Source organism: Sitophilus oryzae, unplaced genomic scaffold (assembly GCF_002938485.1).
Source record: "Sitophilus oryzae breed Bouriz unplaced genomic scaffold, Soryzae_2.0 scaffold_1167_pilon_pilon, whole genome shotgun sequence".
NCBI lineage: Eukaryota > Metazoa > Arthropoda > Insecta > Coleoptera > Curculionidae > Sitophilus > Sitophilus oryzae.
The window spans coordinates 999987-1022085 of NW_022145801.1; the positions used below are offsets into that span (position 1 = coordinate 999987).

General features: G+C 33.6%; 2 protein-coding genes and 3 pseudogenes across 2 annotated transcripts in view; all 5 read left to right on the forward strand.

The window, feature by feature from the left end:
- The window catches only part of LOC115888323, a 422982-nt gene that overhangs the window by 114824 nt on the left and 286059 nt on the right, over nt 1-22099 (forward strand). The gene's annotated exons all lie outside the window — the stretch shown is intronic.
- On the forward strand, nt 2282-11262 carry LOC115888331 (tubulin alpha chain-like). The gene is made up of 2 exons (XM_030908036.1): nt 2282-2415; nt 9870-11262. Exons 1-2 carry the CDS (start codon nt 2413-2415, stop codon nt 11217-11219), a joined length of 1353 nt encoding a protein of 450 aa, XP_030763896.1. The 5' UTR covers nt 2282-2412; the 3' UTR covers nt 11220-11262.
- LOC115888346 lies at nt 11312-12387 on the forward strand (annotated as a pseudogene).
- On the forward strand, nt 12492-13577 carry LOC115888339 (annotated as a pseudogene).
- LOC115888353 lies at nt 13760-14676 on the forward strand (annotated as a pseudogene).

The following is a 22099-nucleotide window of genomic DNA, read 5'->3' on the forward strand; positions in this document are numbered from 1 at the left end:
ATATTTTTATTAAGATTTATGTTGTGATGTTGTTTGAAAAAATACAAGAAACAGATAGCTATATATTCCTAATATCTACAGATGCCCGAGCAATACATTTATTTATATTTGAAATATAAATAAATCTTTGCAGACATCTCTAGATATTATAGCTAAGCTTCCTTGATTTTTTTTATCACCACATAAATCTTTATAAAAATAATACCTAATACAAAAAACACATTTAAACATATTTAATTTTTCCCTTTCAAAGTTTTTTCAGTTAAAAAAAAGAACACAGGGCGTTTTATAAAATTGATGCACATGGTTATGATTTTGAAAAATACTGGTAACAAGAATTGGATTTCATTAAATATTATAAATAACAAAATGTAATGCTAGTGCAAAATAAACGTAAAATGCAGTCCAAAAATAATCAATCAAAAAGTAATAAGAATAGAAAATTCTGGTTTGCTTTTCATATATTATCAAAAATGAAATTTTAAAACTGAAGGTTATATCAGCTGTTTGTTTTAAAATACTGTAAAGTAAATATTATTTTTACTGTTGTAAAATCGCCTATTTCTGGGGCTTACTCAACAGGGTCTAAATGCAAATTCACCTCAAATATCGATTTAGTTGGTCATTGACAAGCACACTCATATTGTACATGAAAATGACAAAACAAACATTTACTGATCTGGATAAAATTGATAGTTAAATAGTAAAACTCACCCGAGGGTACTCCGCCCCCTAGCCACTGACATCGCTGAAATTCTATTCAATATATCCCATTCCATATCTTCCATCTAATTCAAATAATATTATTCGGATCTATTGGTTAAAAAACTTCAACAACTAGCTAGTGTCACCTGAAATAGTATAGAGGCTTCCTCCGGACGCAAATCTGCCGCTAAACAGATTCGAATACCAATCGAATAGGCTAATTGGGGTACCTCACTACCCCAACGCCGCATCGTGTCATTCGAGAAACATTATGGAGACCTCAAACTCTCAAGACCAACCTCGAAGGCAAGACGTCACAAGAGGTTTTCTTCCTGTGGTCAAACGACCTGTTGCCTTACAGTCAAACGACTCGCAACTATGATAGTCAAAAGACTCGCAACCTCCAATTGTCAGCTCTGTGACAAAACACAACACTACACAGCCGGCCGGCCCGTCTACTACTGACCCGCCGCCGGCAAGCTAAGAATCGTCTTACATCACAATTTTACCTGATCACAAATATTTACATTGCTTGCCAATGAACCATACTATTTTCTCATCGACTTTCAAATAGAGTGTTTTAGCATTGCTGGATAAATAAATAGAGAGTTTCCGAAGGAATGCATATTCTTTATAGAATAGTGAATAAATAAAAGCTTTATTATAACGAACTTATTTTCCAAGTTTTGCATTCGGCCAATCTGACCTTAGTTGCGCCCACGCAACTCTAATCTGACAGTGTATGTGTCTTCTATCTCTAGCAACTCAAATCTTGTCTCTGACAACTTTAGTCCGTAAAATGAAATTAATAAAACAAACAATTGGCAACTACACAAACATCACAAAATTAAACCCTCAGTGCCCTACAAACTTGTTGTCTCACATACAAGTCGTAGAACAGGTGTTATGCGAATGCATACAAGCTAGAAAATAAAGCTAATAAAAATGAAGAAATCTTATTAGAAGTAAAAGAGTGTTTGGAAGTTATTCAATCAAATACATAGGCAATAAATTGTCTTGTTTTAGTGATGTGGTTAAAAATAAACAGCGGTCATTAGTAGTTAACACAAAAATTAGTAAGTTGATTAAAAACTGCATAGCAGAAAACATCGAACCGCCGACTAACAGAAAAGTATATCGGCTGCACACCATATTTTTCAAATAGAATGCGATACAGAAGAAACTAACTATTCTAGTGAATAAATAAAAGCATTATTACAACGAACTTATTTTCCAAGTTTTATATTGTAATTACTTAATATTATAATTAGTTGTAATTCTAAAACTATAAATTATTTATTCTGAGATATATAAATTGTTAAAACTAAATATTGATATTATCTAAAACCCTAATCTATCTCAATACTTACTCTTTTGATTTATTGACTATAATCATTCTATAAACCACTCGTGATATTACTTATTATATTATCAAAATAATATGTTTCCTTATTTAGTATTATCAGAAAAAACAGCATATAAACCGAAAATACACAAACAAACGGATTATTTATTTTTAATTATTTTTTAAATAATTAAAAATAAATAATCCGTCCATTTTTCCTGATAAATAGATAAAATATAAAATATATTAAGGTAAATATAATTGCTCATTCGTAACTTGTGAGTTTGACAGGCTACATAACCAGCCTAATCGAACAACCTTTTATCCAGAAATTGATATAGTACCAAGACAAGTGCAGGAATATGGTAAGAAATTAGTATCGATTGAAGTTCTTAGCATCCAACAACATTTTTTGCGATATGTAGGATATTAATTAAACTAGTATCTCGAATGTAACATTCTCTACATAATTTTAAATTGGATAAAAGAATCAACAATCCGATAAGATACTATCTATCTACTAGCTAATAACACACAATCATAGTAGATTCGTAGATATTCTGTAACAAACACAATATATGACATGACTTTACGTTAAAAAATATAGGCAATATAATAAATATTTATTTCTCAAGTGCATAAGTACCCTCATTAATACAAATGTTTAAAAAATATCAGGCATAATTGTTTAGAACATAAACATATACAAAGTTGGAATTCTGTAAGCGTTGCAATCATTTTCAATTTTAAAACAGCATAAACAAAGTAGCTATAATTAATAAAAAAAAGCAACGGTGTATGTTTTCTTTTAATTGTTGCAGTTTTTTAAAATTAACAACCTTTAATGCATAACAAAATATCTTACTCCCAAATAATGTATATTTACAATCATATCCTGCTAATTAAATTGAATACTAAAAAAATAAAAAGAACTCCAAGTCTGTAAACTTTTACGAGGTGTCTATCAAAGTATCTGTATTTGATAAATAGGTTTGATTAAAAAAATATAAGTGGATTTACAAGTAAAAGAATATAAAAATGCATTGCATACAACAAGAGTCACGGAAAGATGAAAGAAAGGTGCCCTTCGTTTAGTTCGGAACGGTTTTCAAGATATTTGGGCTTTGGTTGTGATGCATCGATTTTAATATAAAAAAAACATTTATTTAAAATTTCTTTACATATTTTATCATTTCACTAATGCTAAAATCGATGCATCGTAATCTTTAAACCCAAATATCTTGAAAACCGTTCACCAAATCAAATCATTTATTGCATGTTAATAGATACAAGTGTCCTTACACAAAGTCATATTTTGTAAAATGCAAAATTATAAAATTAGCACAATAATTATTTATCTAACAGTAATTTAAAGTACACAAAAAAAAAATACATACACAATGTAAATGTTTTAACCTGTAACCACGCTATAACCCTTCACTGCTTTCTAAAAAATCACACTAAAATAAGCCATATCAAGACGGTAGCTTTTAATTGTCGTTTTAAATTGATGTCTTGGTAAATTTCTGACATTTTGAGATAATTTATTAAAGCATGCAGTAGCATAATGAAGGCTGGAGTTCCAAGATCTTCCGAGGCGCAAATGAACAGGCTTTATATTCATTCTGTTTCTGGTTGCATAATTGTGTTGTTCATCATGCGTAGTATATAGTTCTAGGTTATCCTTCACAAATAAAAGACACTGGAGGATATAGCAACATGGAAGTGTCAGTATTCCCAGTCTTTGTAGGCGTTTTTTGTATCTGCTTGATAACTTAAATTTGACAAAATTCTCAATGCTTTTCTTTGCAGTCGAAACAGTCTGTCAGCATGAGCTGAGTGACCCCAAACAAGTATTCCATAAGTAAGCACCGAGTGAATGAGAGCATGATAGGCATCACTCTCCACACACTTAGCCAATCGCCGAAATGCATACATGCTTATGGAAACCTTCCCTGCCACATAGTCTACGTGACTTTCAAAGCTCAGTTTTGTGTCAAATTTTATTCCCAGAAATCGGACACTGCAGAAATCTACTTTATATTTTGTTTTAAGAGAAAAAATAACTATTTCTGTTTTAGTGTCATTCAGGCATAATCGGTTTGCCTGAAACCAGTCACCAACATTTAGCAAAATCGATTCAAAATTAGTTTGAATTTCTTCAGGGGTTTCCGAGCACATAAGATAGTAGTGTCATCGGCAAACAAAATCAAATTATTCTGAAGTGTAGTAACGGGTAAATCATTAATGTAAATTAAAAACAATAAAGGTTCTAATACTGAGCCTTGCGGAACCCCATATTTTACAACACTCACATTAGAGAGCGTACCGTTGGCTAATGTTTGTTGAGATCGGTTTACAAGATAATCAGCCAATAATTTCGAACTCAAATTATTTACTCCATAATATGAAATTTTCTGTAAAAGTATGTTGTGATCCACACAATCAAAGGCCTTGGTAAGGTCACAGAAGACCGAACCAACATAGTTACCGCTCTCAAAACCCTTAATTATATCTTCCATCAAATGAATGCAAGCCATTGTGGTAGATTTTCCTTTACGAAACCCAAACTGATTCTCTATGAACAAGTTATTAGATTCAAAGTAATGTGTTAACTGGTGTTTCAATAAACATTCAAAAATTTTTGAAAGTGTGGGGTATTAAAGCTATATAGGTCTATAATTATTCACACTTTCAGGATCACCTTTTAAATACTGGTACGATTTTGGAAATTTTTAAACAACTGGGATACGTACCGTCTCTTATACATCTATTGAATAATTTAGTTAGAGGATATATTAATAAATTTATTACTTTTTTAACTAGTGGAATGGTCATGTTATAAATATCTTTACTATGCTTATTTTTTAATGAATTTACGGCGTTTCGAGTTTCTATGAAAGTTACCTCTGTAAAGGAAAAATTTAGATTTAAAGGTTTATTAGAAAATTTTGTTATATAGTCAAGCGCTGTGCGATTTTCTACGCTCAGAGACTACAATATTTTCGGTTATATTCACAAAAAAAATAGTTAAAATCATTTGCTCTAACATTCGTACTCACAGTATATTTTATAGGACCTCTGTATGAATTTATTATATCCCATGTAGCCTTCACCATATTGTCAGCGTCTTTAATATATTTCGAGTTTGCTTGTTTTTTGCAAAAAGTAATTTTTGCTTTGTATTTTTTCCTAAAAGACCTTAATTCAGTATTGATTTCCGGGAAATTATAATTGTTTCTTAATTCTGTTAGAAATTTTAAATGGTCACGCATACGTTTCAGCTCATCATTATACCAAGAAATTCTACCACGTTGATTTGCCCTCTTTTTGACTAAAGGGAATGGTATATTCAGATAGTCAACGAGTTTAGAATAAAATACACCGAACTGCCACTCCACGCTCTCCGAGTTTTCCAAGCAACTCCAGTCTTCACCATCCAACAGGTGAAAAAACCGATTTTGACCTTTAAGTGATAATGGCCTATGAAATTCTAATTTATGTCTTTGGTTTTGCATTTCCTTTAAAACAAAATTAACATTTATAAGAGTAGCACAGTGATCCGATAGTAAAGGGTCATATACCCTTGTTTTGAAGGATAGGTCGTTTCTAAAATTGACAAAAATATTGTCCAAGCAATTTTCCGCCCGTGTTTTTTCAAAAATATCTTGTGAAAAGCCAAATGAACTAATTAAATCTAGAAACAATTTACATCTATAGTCAGGGTTTATAAAATTAAAATTAAAATCACCATTGACAATTACATATCTGTTAAGATTCAAAGTTACAATCAATATTTGTTCAATAATATCCAAGAAGATATACAAATCACCGCTTGGTGGTCTATAAATAGTTACTATTATACAATTTAAGAAGTCTAATTCTACGGCTGCTACTTCACAGTTCATTTCGTTAGAGAGTGTATCAATATTTCTTACAGTCTTACTTAAAAGTTTATTTTACACAATATCATTGCACCACCATGTTTATTTTTGTATTCTTGAATAACATGATGCTATATAATAGTTTTGAAGACAGTATAATTTAGCTTCTTCGTGATTTAAAAAGTGCTCGACAATACACACAATTTCATATTTGTTCTCTAGTACGTGTTCAAGTTCCTCGATTTTATTCTTCACTGAACATATATTCACGCAGAAAACTTTCAATTCACAAAGTTTAGGTAGTTGGTCTTCTCTACTGTTGCGAGAATTTGGATTGGTTGGTAGTCACCATTTCGAACAAAACGAAGAGCACATTTTTTATGTAAAAAATTCCGAGATTTTTATTGTCACTTGTTGAAATTACTGTATATAAAATCTATAAGGATAAACGAAGTACCACCAGTAGGTACCCTAATTGAAAGTGCCCTTTCAGGGCTGTTGCGGAATTTTACACTATCGCCATTGGCTTTAGCATTAAAATATGTGTAAAGGCGCATTCTCACGACTCGTTTCGACAAACATTTGTAATTGGTATACAGGGTATACACTGTAACTCGGGCATTTATACAGAATTTCGGGCATTTATACAGAGTTATTATTTATTATAGTGTTGCGGACCCGTGTGGACTCGACCTAACCTAACTATATGTCCCGCCCTCAGATGACCTTAACATCGCATTAAAGAATAGACACCGTAACGATTCATTCGGACGTTCGAGAAAAATCGAGTTCCACTGGAATGGAGTAGTACATACGAGAACAATCGAAACCTTCTCTATGCACCTAACGATCTATGGACTATTCTAGAAATCTTTAGCTGTGGGTATAAAAGCCGGCGGCTGGGGCCTAAAGACGGCTAATATAAATAAGACGAATACCGTTGACGCGCGAAATTGAAAATACATTCCTGTTAGATAAATAATTAGATAAATTGTAAATAAATTTGTAAATAGTTCTTTAAGTCTTTTATCGTTATTGATTTTGTTAATTAGTGTTAAATAAATAGTGTTTAAATAAATTGTGACTTTCTATCCACACGGAACCGACGAAAAAACTGCGACGAACTGCGCCGCATTCCCGCCAGACCCTGTATGCCAACAAAAAATACTTGCCAAATACACGAGTCATGAGAACGCGCCATAAGAGTTCCAAATTTCAAGAAAAAAGGTTAACCAAAGGTCTTAAAAATAAACAAAATACATTATTTTTATTTGACCTTTCGAGGTATGTAACTTCTATCTACGAGAAGCCATTTTAGGGCATATGGTTCATAGGAATTTTTTTTTCGTTTTATTTTATCTGTAGAATTATTCACCAAGGTTAGATATAATATTTTTTGACACCTTGTATATTATATCATTTTTTTTGTTTGATTTAAGTTTGATAAAATATTATTTATATTTGCATTTAATATTCGATTTTTATCTGAATACCTAAATTGTGATAAGTTAATACTACGTTATCAATTTATGTTTGAAAAATGCCCTACAAACATCTTTATCACCAAATCCCTAGATAATGTCACATGCAGAAAATTAATATTTGATGTTACTTTATAAATTAAATAATTAAAAATTAAATATAATTACAATTCGATAAATATAGAATGATACTTGCCAATCTGGGCCGGCACAAATGACATAGCAAGAACACATAAATTAAAAGTGTTAAAATTCCGTTAAATAGGTTTACTGGAATTATATTTTACATGATTTTTCCCTGCTATGAGCTTGGTGCATTCTTCGCCGGTGCTTATCGGAGAATATCGTAAACAACCATCATATACAAAAATACACGGGTTTAAATAGCGAGTATACGAAAAATGTATTATTTAATTATTCTAAAAGTGTTATGAAGTATAATTTGTGAAAATTCTAATAATAAAAATAAAAAAGTAAATATTTTGATATCTGCAGAAGGTTTAACTTGTATTATTATTTATTATTCCAGTTAAAAAAACTTTTTAGATGAGTTCAACTATGGTAGCGAGCATAGTTTTAATCACCGGTTTTGCTAGTGGAGCACAATTGGGGCTATTTCGGCTATAACGATTTTTTTAAAGGTACATAGTTATAATTTTAGAAGATTTTCATAAAATATTTAATCACTAGTTGATTAAAAAAAGTATACCATTAATATTGCTAATTATATTTTATCCTCTCATAGTATAGGTATGTCTATTTAATTTTCTGATTATGTAATGAGCACTTTGTTTTCTCACTTGTTTGGCCGAACTGCTTGAATCCATTTTTGCTACTGATCAAATCGGTGTGAGAAACTATGAAGCTATATAATGTTGTTTTGGGAGAGTTAAATATCCGGGAAAGTTGAGTTATGGAATGTTATTGAACCTAACAACGCCTTAATTGCGCTCTCCTTTACGCGTTACCATTTTTTTGGCAATTTTATTAACCTTTGAAATTGTCACAACAAAGCACGCCTAGTGCGAATTTATTTTCACTTATTTTATACTACCCGATACACCGTTACATCACACAAACCTCGTATGCCGCAACCTCGTATGCCTCTCCTATGCCTCAACCTTTCAAAAACTAAAGTTTTGTCATATAAAAGTACTATACAACCTTTTGTACCTACACCACTATTGACGTCGTGGACTCTGTGGGATTCTTAGGACTTGTTGTAGACAACTCGTTAAAATGGGACTTGCACATCGAAGCCTTATCAAAGAAACTAAGCTCTGCTTGTTTTACGCTAAGATCAGTTTCTAAGGAATTAATTCATCAACCTCTAGAATGGGCTATTATGCCCTTTTTGAGTCGCATCTTCGTTATGCCCTTCCAATCTGGGGTACTTGCTGCGCGACAAAATTTGATCGTATTTTCAAACTTCAAAAGAGAGCAGTTCGATACTTATTGGGACTAAACCGTAGAATTCAGTGCCAGAATTTCTTTAAAAATTTCAAAATACTGACTCTTCCTTTCTTATTCATTTTTGAATCCATTTGCTTAATCCGCAGGCACATATTCTCTATTCCGGAAAGGCCTTCTCACAACTATCCACTTAGGAATGCGGAGCACGATATTTATCTGCCAACCTCGAGCTCAGAACTAGTTAAGGGCTCAATACTGTACAATGCCAAGAAAATGTACAATCATTTGCCTTCGAATATCAAGTCACTTTCATTCTTTCCCGCATTTCGCAAAGCTCTGAAATTATACTTACTGGAGAGAGCCCTATATGCGGTAAACGACTTTTTTGTTGATGTTTAATCATGAACAATTTTGAATTTTAAAATTTTGATCATCTCACACACTGGTTAAAGGTCTAGTATTTAATATTTTATAACTGATTTCATGATATATAACATTATTTTATCCATTTACAGTTTTCCTGTTGTAAAATTTTCTAGATACGCCTGTGTTCTGCAATGTCCATATATGTTTTATTTGTAATTTTATGACGTAATTTTTTTTTTATTTATTTGTATTGTATGACATTTTTACTTGTTTATTTGTATATTTGTTTTTGTGCTTTTTTGTTTTGCTTTGTCGATGAAGCTGTTTTGGCTTTTTGCACAATAAAGCGTTGTGTTGTTGTTGTTGTTGTCGTACGGATGTGTTTTATAGTCTCAATAACTACACTAGCAAAAAACTAAAATACTTAAATATTATGACAAAACCACGGTTTCAATATTATTTTAATGCGATCAACATGACGGCGGCAGCGGCTATATATTAATAATGGTCGGAATTTGTTGAAATCAACTGAAATGCACCAAGGCCTATAAACCCAGTCCCAAGTCGGCCTAAACAGAAGTCTTGGCAATATACAAAAACAAATCTCTTTGGATTTCGTTCTTTATTTGGTGAGCTGAACACAACATGTTATTAAGATTATTTTACTATTTTCAGCGCGAATGCATCTCAGTTCATATCGGTCAAGCCGGCGTCCAGATCGGTAATGCTTGCTGGGAACTGTATTGTTTGGAACATGGTATCCATCCCGATGGACAAATGCCCTCGGACCAATCCGTAGGTTCTGAAAAGGACAGCTTCAATACATTTTTTAGTGAAACGGGAACGGGCAAACATGTCCCCCGTGCTGTTTTTGTGGATTTGGAGCCTACAGTGGTAGACGAAGTCCGCACTGGCACCTACAAACAACTGTTTCATCCTGAACAACTTATAACAGCAAAGGAAGACGCGGCTAATAATTATGCCAGAGGACACTACACCAACGGAAAAGAAATAATCGATACTGTATTGGACCGCATAAGGAAACTTTCTGATAACTGCAGTGGTCTTCAAGGTTTCTTAATCTTCCATTCATTTGGTGGTGGAACAGGCTCAGGATTTACATCGTTGCTCATGGAAAGGCTGTCTGTCCTTTACGGTAAAAAATCTAAGTTAGAATTTGCTATTTATCCAGCTCCCCAGGTGTCTACCGCTATTGTCGAACCCTACAACTCTATTTTGACAACCCACACTACTCTGGATCATACCGATTGTGCCTTTATGGTGGACAACGAAGCTTTATACGATATTTGCAGAGCAAAGTTAGACATTGAACGACCCTCATACACTAACTTAAATCGCCTTATCGGACAGATAGTGTCTTCTATCACAGCCTCATTGCGTTTTGACGGTTCTCTTAATGTAGACCTGAATGAATTCCAGACAAATTTAGTTCCTTACCCACGTATTCACTTTCCATTAGCAACTTACGCTCCTGTAATATCCGTGGACAAAGCATATCATGAGCAGCTTTCAGTTGCTGATATCACAACAGCTTGTTTTGAACCGGCCAATCAGATGGTTAAATGCGACCCAAGCCATGGAAAGTATATGGCTTGTTGTTTACTATACCGTGGAGATGTTGTACCTAAAGATGTAAATTCCGCCATTCTTTCCATAAAAAGCAAGAAGAACCTTCAATTTGTCAACTGGTGTCCTACAGGGTTCAAAGTTGGTATCAATTATCAGCCTCCGACGGTTGTACCTGGAGCAGATTTAGCTAAAGTACAACGTGCAGTTTGTATGTTGGCAAATACAACTGCTATTGCAGAAGCCTGGGCAAGATTGAACCACAAATTTGATCTTATGTACGGTAAGAGAGCTTTTGTGCATTGGTACGTCGGTGAAGGCATGGAGGAAGGTGAGTTTACAGAAGCTCGTGAGGATCTGGCGGCTTTGGAAAATGATTATAAAGAGATTGCTTGCGATTCTGAGGCTGATGAAAATTATGAAATTGAAGAATATTAGATTGATATTTCTGATAAAAAAAATATATTGAGTTTAGTTGAGTCTTGTGTTTTATTACCTTATTAATAATTTATTTTGCTAATTTTTACGCCTCATCTAATTTTTTTTATATTTTTTGTGGGCACACACAACAGAAACAGGTAAATATGTATCTATATTTTACTAGAATGCATAAAAAACTCTTTGATGATTGCAGTAGTTACAAATATTTAGATTTCTTAGCGTTTTATTCATTTTGTGGTGGCACTGCCTCAGGAATTACTTTCTTGCTCATGGAAAGACTGTCTCTCCATTATGATAAAAAATCTAAGTTGGAATTTGCTATTTATCCAGCTCCTCGGGTGTCTACCGCTATTGTAGAGCCTTACCAACTCTATTTTAACAACCCACACTACTCTGGATCATACCGATTGTGCCTTTATGGTGGACAACGAAGCTTTATACGATATTGGCAGAGCAAAGTTAGACATTGAACGACCCTCTTACACTAACTTAAATCGCCTTATCGGACAGATAGTGTCTTCTATCACAGCCTCATTGCGTTTTGACGGTTCTCTTAATGTAGACCTGAACGAATTCCAGACAAATTTAGTTCCTTACCCACGTATTTACTTTCAATTAGCAACTTACGCTCCTGTAATATCCGTAGACAAGGCATATCATGAGCAGCTTTCAGTTGCGGATATCACAGCAGCTTGTTTCGAACCGGCCAATCAGATGGTTAAATGCGACCCGAGCCATGGAAAGTTTATATACCGTGGAGACGTTGTTCCTAAAGATGTAAATTCCGCCATCCTTACCATAAAAAGCAAGAAGAACCTTCAATTTGTCAACTGGTGTCCTACAGGGTTCAAAGTTGGTATCAATTATCAGCCTCCGACGGTTGTACCTGGGGCAGATTTAGCTAAAGTACAACGTGCAGTTTGTATGTTGGCAAATACAACTGCTATTGCAGAAGCCTGGGCAAGATTGAACCACAAATTTGATCTTATGTACGGTAAGAGAGCTTTTGTGCATTGGTACGTCGGTGAAGGCATGGAGGAAGGTGAGTTTACAGAAGCTCGTGAGGATCTGGCGGCTTTGGAAAATGATTATAAAGAGATTGCTTGCGATTCTGAGGCTGACGAAAATTATGAAATTGAAGAATATTAGATAGATATTTCTGATAAAAAAAATATATTGAGTTTAGTTGATTCTTGTGTTTTATTACCTTATTAATTATTTATTTTGCTAATTTTTACGCTTCATCTAATTTTTTTTATATTTTTTGTGGACACACACAACAGAAACAGGTAAATATGTATCTATATTTTACTAGAATGCATAAAAAACTCTTTGATGATTGCAGTAGTTACGAATATTTAGATTTCTTAGCGTTTTATTCATTTTGTGGTGGCACTGCCTCAGGAATTACTTCCTTGCTCATGGAAAGACTGTCTCTCCATTATGATAAAAAATCTAAGTTGGAATTTGCTATTTATCCAGCTCCTCGGGTGTCTACCGCTATTGTAGAGCCTTACCAACTCTATTTTAACAACCCACACTACTCTGGATCATACCGATTGTGCCTTTATGGTGGACAACGACGCTTTATACGATATTTGCAGAGCAAAGTTAGACATTGAACGACCCTCTTACACTAACTTAAATCGCCTTATCGGACAGATAGTGTCTTCTATCACAGCCTCATTGCGTTTTGACGGTTCTCTTAATGTAGACCTGAACGAATTCCAGACAAATTTAGTTCCTTACCCACGTATTCACTTTCCATTAGCAACTTACGCTCCTGTAATATCCGTGGACAAGGCATATCATGAGCAGCTTTCAGTTGCCGATATCACAGCAGCTTGTTTTGAACCGGCCAATCAGATGGTTAAATGCGACCCAAGCCATGCAAAGTATATGGCTTGTTGTTTACTATACCGTGGAGATGTTGTACCTAAAGATGTAAATTCCGCCATTCTTTCCATAAAAAGCAACAAGAACCTTCAATTTGTCAACTGGTGTCCTACAGGGTTCAAAGTTGGTATCAATTATCAGCCTCCGACGGTTGTACCTGGAGCAGATTTAGCTAAAGTACAACGTGCAGTTTGTATGTTGGCAAATACAACTGCTATTGCAGAAGCCTGGGCAAGATTGAACCGCAAATTTGATCTTATGTACGGTAAGAGCTTTTGTGCATTGGTACGTCGGTGAAGGCATGGAGGAAGGTGAGTTTACAGAAGCTCGTGAGGATCTGGCGGCTTTGGAAAATGATTATAAAGAGATTGCTTGCGATTCTGAGGCTGACGAAAATTATGAAATTGAAGAATATTAGATTGATATTTCTGATAAAAAAAATATATTGAGTTTAGTTGATTCTTGTGTTTTATTACCTTATTAATAATTTATTTTGCTAATTTTACGCCTCATCTAATTTTTTATATTTTTGTGGACACACACAACAGAAACAGGTAAATATGTATCTATATTTTACTAGAATGCATAAAAAACTGATTGCAGTAGTTAGGAATATTTAGATTTCTTAGCGTTTTATTCATTTTGTGGTGGCACTGCCTCAGGAATTACTTCCTTGCTCATGGAAAGACTGTCTCTCCATTATGATAAAAAATCTAAGTTGGAATTTGCTATTTATCCAGCTCCTCGGGTGTCTACCGCTATTGTAGAGCCTTACCAACTCTATTTTAACAACCCACACTACTCTGGATCATACCGATTGTGCCTTTATGGTGGACAACGAAGCTTTATACGATATTTGCAGAGCAAAGTTAGACATTGAACGACCCTCTTACACTAACTTAAATCGCCTTATTGGACAAATAGTGTCTTCTATCACAGCCTCATTGCGTTTTGACGGTTCTCTTAATGTAGACCTGAACGAATTCCAGACAAATTTAGTTCCTTACCCACGTATTCACTTTTCATTAGCAACTTACGCTCCTGTAATATCCGTGGACAAGGCATATCATGAGCAGCTTTCAGTTGCGGATATCATAGCAGCTTGTTTTGAACCGGCCAATCAGATGGTTAAATGCGACCCGAGCCATGGAAAGTTTATATACCGTGGAGACGTTGTTCCTAAAGATGTAAATTCCGCCATCCTTACCATAAAAAGCAAGAAGAACCTTCAATTTGTCAACTGGTGTCCTACAGGGTTCAAAGTTGGTATCAATTATCAGCCTCCGACGGTTGTACCTGGGGCAAATCTAGCTAAAGTACAACGTGCAGTTTGTATGTTTACAAACACGACTGCTATTGCAGAAGCCTGGGCAAGATTGAACCGCAAATTTGATCTTATGTATGATAAGAGAGCTTTTGTGCATTGGTACGTCGGTGAAAGCATGGTGAAGGGGAGTTTACAGAAGCTCGTGAAGATCTGGCGGCTTTGGAGAATGATTATAAAGAGATTGCTTGCGATTCTGATGCTGACGAAAATTGTGAAATTGAAGAATATTAGATTGATATTTTTATAAATATAATATATCAAGTTTAGTTAATCCTTGTGTTTGATTATGTTATGAAGAATGTATTTTGCTAATTAATATGTCTTGTCTAAAACAATAATTTCTATATTTTGTTTTATTGACATTGTTGTAGCTACTTATTTATAACGAGTCCTTAATACTCAGAAACAACTAGTATTACTGTTATTTGCTAAGCAAAAACAAGCAAATATGTATCTATATATTCCTGGAATGCATTAAAAACTCTTTGGCGACTGCACTATTTATGAAGATTTAGGTTTCTTAGCGTTTTTTTTTTGATTTTGTGGTGGAACTGACTCAGAAATTACTTCCTTGCTCATGAAAAGACTGCCTATTCATTACAGTAAAAAAATCTAAGTTGGAATTTGCTATTTATCCAGCCCCTCGGGTATCTACCGCTTGAAACATATTTTTGTGTTTTGTCATCTGTACATACAATAAATTAACAATATCATACTTCGTAAGAAAATCGTTAATTGGTAATATAAGAAATGTAATGTTTGATTAATTGATTTAAGTCATTTTACTCACTTAACTGGCAGATCATCATGATTTAAGTCAACAATATAGACTTAAGTCATAAAAACGACTTAAATAACGTTATATTGATTTAAGTCCTTACAATAATGACTTGACTTGAAATAAAATGATGTAAGTCAACGACAGACAATGATGTAAGTCAACGTTTATAAGACATCACACTTAAACCATTTGAACTTTTTGTTGAATTTGACTTAAGATTTAAAGCATTTTGACTTTAGAAATGACTTAAGACTTAAGTCTTCTAACACTGATTTGTTACAGCTCTACTGACACTCCATACATACAGTTTAAAATCTATAGTTCCACTTCAAAAGAATCGTAGTCCAGAATTTCATTACGTTCTAAAACTTGCGCTAAAATATTTATATCAAAAACAGAATTCTTAATAGCAAATAGCTGCTTCTTCGTCGTATATAACAGAGATAAAAGCCTACATAAGTTTGAGTAAAATAGGACATTATTAAACTTTATTCTCGTTATAAAAACGTTTTGCTACTATCTACCTTGTAGGGTAAATGACTCGGCAAGTTTGATAAGTGTTATTTGGTTTACAGACCGACGGCAAGTTTTTCGAGTACCTACCGTTTCGTTTAAAGTCATTAACAAAGAACTTTCCCATTTATTTCAGACTTTTCAGACAGTCTTGGATAAAGGATTATTTATGAAACCGGTATATTAATTTAACTCTTAATGACCTTTTTTCTAAGTAATTTTTTGTTACAGTTTCTGTAAATGGATAAAATAATTTCTGGGAAAAAAGCTGGGTATTTTCACATTGAAGCAAGAATCTACAAAATAAAAAAAAAATATTTTTTGCAAAATACCACTGCGATATAATTAAATATAAAGTGAAAAAAACTAGTGGATAGATTTGAGATATTTTAAAGAATTTTTCCTTGTTCTTTTTGTTTATTTTATCGTTAAGCGTTTTTCCTTGTTGGTTACTGCTTTGAATCTAACTCTTTGACATTTTGCTAAAAAGTTTCTATTTCAGTTGCAAAAATCTCAATCTCTTTTTCAGAAATAAACCGTATAGAAAACTAAATAAAATAACTACTATAATTTTTAGACCTTATAATCCTTTGCGGCAGCTTAACATGATTTGTTGTCATAATATCTCCCGTTAGAAAGAAGATAGAAAGTTGCGGTTTGCGCTGATATTTTGGAAATTGTATGCTCTATTTAACTGTGCAAAAAGAAACATAACCTGCTATTTACATGTTTTATACAAAATCGCATTATCTGTTATGATGTCAAACAGTGCCGTCTAGCTACTACGAAAAAAACTATATAAACGAAATTTATACTGGAGATTATTAAGAAGAATATCTTTTAAAGGAGCCTAAGTTTGTTTAAATCAGCTAACCCAAGCAAGAGTTATCCTTATTTTAATAAAAGCAAGTTTACCCTTCCCCCACCACTTTATTTTATGAGATGCAAAATACGCTATATCAAAAAAATAACAAATTTCCCATTGATTATAATAGCAATATGTAAAATACCCCTTCACCTGCATATTTTCGAAAAAAAAACTATTTTCTGACTGGCCATCAGGGATGCACCCCTACCGGATCATTTTTCGAACTTAAAAATAATTTCCGGCGATTTTTCTTGGTTGATTTACTTATTACGATTTTTTTTCCCGAGTTATACGATAAAGGCTGATTCATGGTACACCGTGACGGGCCGGGGCCGTGCGACGGTGAAGGCACGGCCAAACATTGTCAAATGGTATTTATACCTATGCATTCATGCTAAGCCGAGCACGGGCCGAGCTGCGCCGGAACGCGTCCGTGCCCCGTCCGAGAAATGTCGGTGTACATTTTTCCTCGGATCCGCTACGGTCCGGCCCCGTTGCGGCAAACATAAATGAGTCGCCCGGGCTAAATACTTCGTTCGTCTACGGGCCTATAGCGACTGTTTTCTAGCAGTGTTGCCGCACCCAACTTTTAGCGCGTACCACATTATAAACTAAAAATGTACCACTTTGGTACAATTTTTTAAAGCACAACAAAATACATCTGCAAATGACTTTAACAGGTTTGGTCGCTGTGAATTTCTTCATAAATTTCTACATAAAAAAACTTCCTGGAGAAAGACACAAATCGAGACGAAAAACATGAAATAGAAATTCAGAAAACCCAATTATAAGTATGTACAGGTTGAAGAAATCTAAGTAATTCTAATACTACACACAATACTTGGAAAACTTAAATTTTATAAAAAAAACGCAAATATAGAAGCATGTTAGAAACAGTAAATTTTCAAGTTTTTTCTTCCGGTTATTTAATATAGGCAACGCTATAGACATTACAACGTTTATAATACGTCGTTAATTAATGCGGATTGTTTCCGAATGGTATCGGTAAGCGCGTTTAATACAATATCAACGACAATAATTATTAAATATCTATTCATTTTCGGTGCGCGTGGAAAATAATTATTGTACCAAATCATCCTGGATTTGAAAATGTAGTACCACTGTACCAAATAGAATTAAAAGTATCAAATTTGGTACAAATGTACCACTGCGGCAACACTGTTTTCTAGAATATAATCGGCACGGACATGATCCCCGTTGTCCACTCGGTGTAGCATATATTGAAGGCCCGGACGTGGCTCGGTGTCTACTTTACGGAACGTGCCCGGCTCGGGTACGGCCCGGTGTACCATGAATCAGCCTTAAGTAGTTTCTGAGATGCAGCCGGCCGGTATACCCGGTATATTTTCTTGGCAGTCGCTGGCTGTTGTTAGCATCAGTCGACATAGGCGGTCTTCCTCGAAGTCATTGACAGTGACTTGGCAATAAAATTATATTTTGGATGTACATGTAGATGTATATTTTTTACCCAAGTGAGACAACCGCAAAAAAAAAATTCAAAAAAATCCAAATTCTAATTTTTTTTTGCGAAAAAAACCTCATAGACGTGTTTCTGAAGTCAAAATATACTACCTCTAAAAATATTTGCACTTATTTAAGACTTACCCTGTATATCATTGATATTATATACAGGGTGTCCCAATATTCCGTGGACATAAAACTACTGCGTATTTTTGGACTTAAAATAAGTTCATTAGACACTATTTACCTTTATACAAGAGTGCTTTGTTTGTTCGCTAGAGAGTTGTTATTTAAAAAATAAATACATTTTTTCAGATATTTTAAGGACCGATATTCCGATTTGAATGATATTTCGAGAGCCTATATTTTGCTAAGCGCTTTAACATTTGACTTCCAGAAAGTCAAGAAAAAGTACAGGAAGGGTGAATCATCGAGCTCACAATGTACAATATACTATAGCGTTTTTTTTTTAAACATTACCACTGTGAACGGCAGCTTTTCGTTGGTAGAGCAGTCGTGGATAAGGTATTTCGCTGGAAAGAAACTAACTAACCATAATAAATTAAAAATACAAATATTGGGCGCCAGGCATGAACAGAGAAAGAAAACACAGTTGTTTATTACTTAAAACTAGTGACTATATTCATTCATGATGTATTTTGATGGTAAATAGCACTGTACAATTTTAATAATTATTATAGTGGTTATATGACGAGTAAAAGCTATGTATGTAAATAATATTAAATATGTTCTATGGAAAGACTATGGAAAAATACAATGCGTGTAAAGTTATAGAAAATATATGAAAGGTAGCATTACTTTATTTAATTTGTTAAATGTTATGCGATGTTATATCTGAGATGTTGCAACCCGTAGATTCTAGAATCTATGTTTGGTTATTAATCTGTTAAAATAGCGCAATAATAATATCTATAGAAAGTAATACTATTACAAGACCTAAGATCTAAATCATATTGTAACTACTAAATCGACATGAATGTTCTTAACGATCTAACCACTAAACATAGTCTGTACGATATTATTTAAAATGTACGTTATTATGTTAAGACTGAAAATCGACTGAAAACTAGAACTTAAATCTACACTTAGCTGTTCTTTATGCAATCATGCTTCAAACAATAACAGCGTGAGGTGGGCTCGCATCTCTGTACTGTCTCTCGGCTATGCTGTTGGCCAATACAACAAAAGAGGCCAGAATGAGGACACCATGAATCAATACAGCCGTAACTATTGACTAGGCTTAGAAATGGGAAAGAAGCAGCATGGCGCTCAAGCTACATCCACGCTGGGGCACTGTATATATAAGATAAACCATCCGTACATGGGACACTCGTCCACAGGACATCCGTACATAGGGCATCCAACCATAGGATAATGTCAGTAACTTGGACATCCAACCATAGGATAATGTCCGTAACTTGGACCATAACCTTGGACCCTAAAAATACGAAACTCTTGTTTAAAACCAAACAAGGTCTAATAAGCAAAATAAACCTACCTCGAAATACTTCCGAGGGCTCTATAATAAACAAAGGCCGGATAATTCGTCCATTTCTTCCATTTAACATTCTGGAGGACAAAAGCAAAAGAACACCAATGTGCCAGCAAAAATACAAATACGAGTTAAGGTGGGCCAATCTAAAACTCTATCCCAGAGAATAGGTACATTAAAGAAATGCTAACTTCATGTTAAAAAATGGAAACAGACGCCACCTGGTGTCGCCTGGCAGTACTAGCGAAATTGAGGGGAATTGGAGGGGCGGGGCTTAAAAGAGGGGAAATTTAAAAAAATATTTTTATAAGTATTGACTTATTGTTTACAGTTAATAAACATATTTTTATTACTTTAATATAATTTAATGTATTAAAAATATGTCTATTAACTTTACACAGCAAATCAATGATATTATTAAAGACTTATTATTTTCAGAGAAAATTCATAGTAAATAAATTACACATTAGTAAACAATATAATTTATTTTTTTAGAGCTACGATTTATATTACAATAATATTGAAATATATATATATATATATATATATATATATATATATATATATATATATATATATATATATATATATATATATATATATATATATATATATATATATTTAACAATGAAAAAGAATATCCCGGAACCTGAAAAAGAAAGATGACCAATTAATGACTTAAATTAGTTCAAAATACATTTTGCAAATAACTAGTGAATTGGAAAGATAAACATACTATTAAAAAGACATTTTAGTAGTATGTTATCATCTATTTACTGATAATACATTACATAAGTATATAATAGGTAAATAACATGCATAAGGCACTATGATACAACTACCTGTATCATGATAACACACTAATATGACAAAAAATATATGCTAATTTAAATTCCTTTAATGATCTAATGAAACACTATCTAGCCTCAATGCATGCCATTCCAAAGGCAAAAAAAACTGTTATACCAAATAAATATAAGCTGAATAAAACATAAACCAAGCCAACGTGCATAAACAACCAAAAAATGCATCAAAAAATACTTTTATCAGATCATACCCTTGGATATATTATGTATTTTATATATCGCACATCCCGTTCAAAAGTTTACTAACTCAAAATAGAGAATATAGAGAACATTGTCAGGAGAAGTAAAAGAAAATTTAAGTTAAGGCATATGCTCCTTTTTGCATATTAACGGCCAAATAATATAATGTTGATTTAATAAAATTTTACTGGCATCCTTCTGAGGTATAAATCAGATTAAAAGGACATTGTTTTTTTAATAATTGTTTGTTTTGTAAACATTTTTTGAAGACAATACAGTTTTGAACGGGCTGTGCGATATAAACAAGGATCTTACTATTATTTGAGGTTAGAAAGTATTTAAATAATATAAAACATATCAAAATCATTTTTCATCATAAATTATAGAGGTACTTACGTGTTTTGATATTATTATCAGAAAATAATACGTCTAGTTAAACAGGTATGCTGCCAGGCAAGTTCTATCGGCGGGTCTTTGCAAAAGTTGAAATCTAAAAATACAAAAATACGTTTACATCTTAGTTGTATTTACGAATAAAGTATTTGTGTGTAATTTCTGACTTACCAGTTAACTGAATAATCGCATTAAATACATCCAAATGGTAATTTAATATTGTAAACAAGCAAAATTGATTTAAATCACTTGCCAGGACAGCCCGGTCAGCTTCTTTGTTGATAAAATGGCCGCGGTATCATGATTTAAGCAATGTGAGTGACAAAGAAAGCCAATGCCTGGCAGATGTTGCTTTCTTTTTCGTTGGTCCTGGCACGTTTAAATTTGACTGTTGCCTGTTTTCCCATACAAGTGACACCCCCGTGCTCTATCCTAAAAATATTCAATAATAATAACGAATCTAATAAAGATAATATCTCATCTTTACCTGTGCCTCGAAATAGCAGCTGATTCAAATTACCATTTAATTACCATTTCTAAAAGTCGGGATGGTATGTTGGTGGTGGCTACAGAGCGACAAAAGCAAAAGTGAGTCCACAGCGCAGAGAGCGAACATTGAAGCGATGTTGACAGCGCCTCCACAGAGCAGTCAAACGATAACAGGGTTGTGGACTAGAGAACGTAAAAATTACGCCAAGCGCGTCAAATAAATTATCCGGCCTGAACGATAGGGAATCCGGTGATGATACGCCAGACATCTTATATCATATACAAAGACATGTAACGAACTAAAAACGTTACAATACATATCTGATAAATGCATTATTTCTCCTGTTTTGACTGATGTTTTCAGTTTTATATTTGTTAAGGTATTTCTTAAAGTAGATCCAGGAAATGAAGGTGTTATAGTGCATGGCTCTCGATCTGAACATTTCTCATATTCCTTTCAAATATGGAATTGTCAAGATAGCATCCACAAGCTGACGCATCAATGAGTCTGTCTTGAAAGTCCATATAATCATGTCGAAGGAGTAACCATTAAACCATTACGAAGAAAA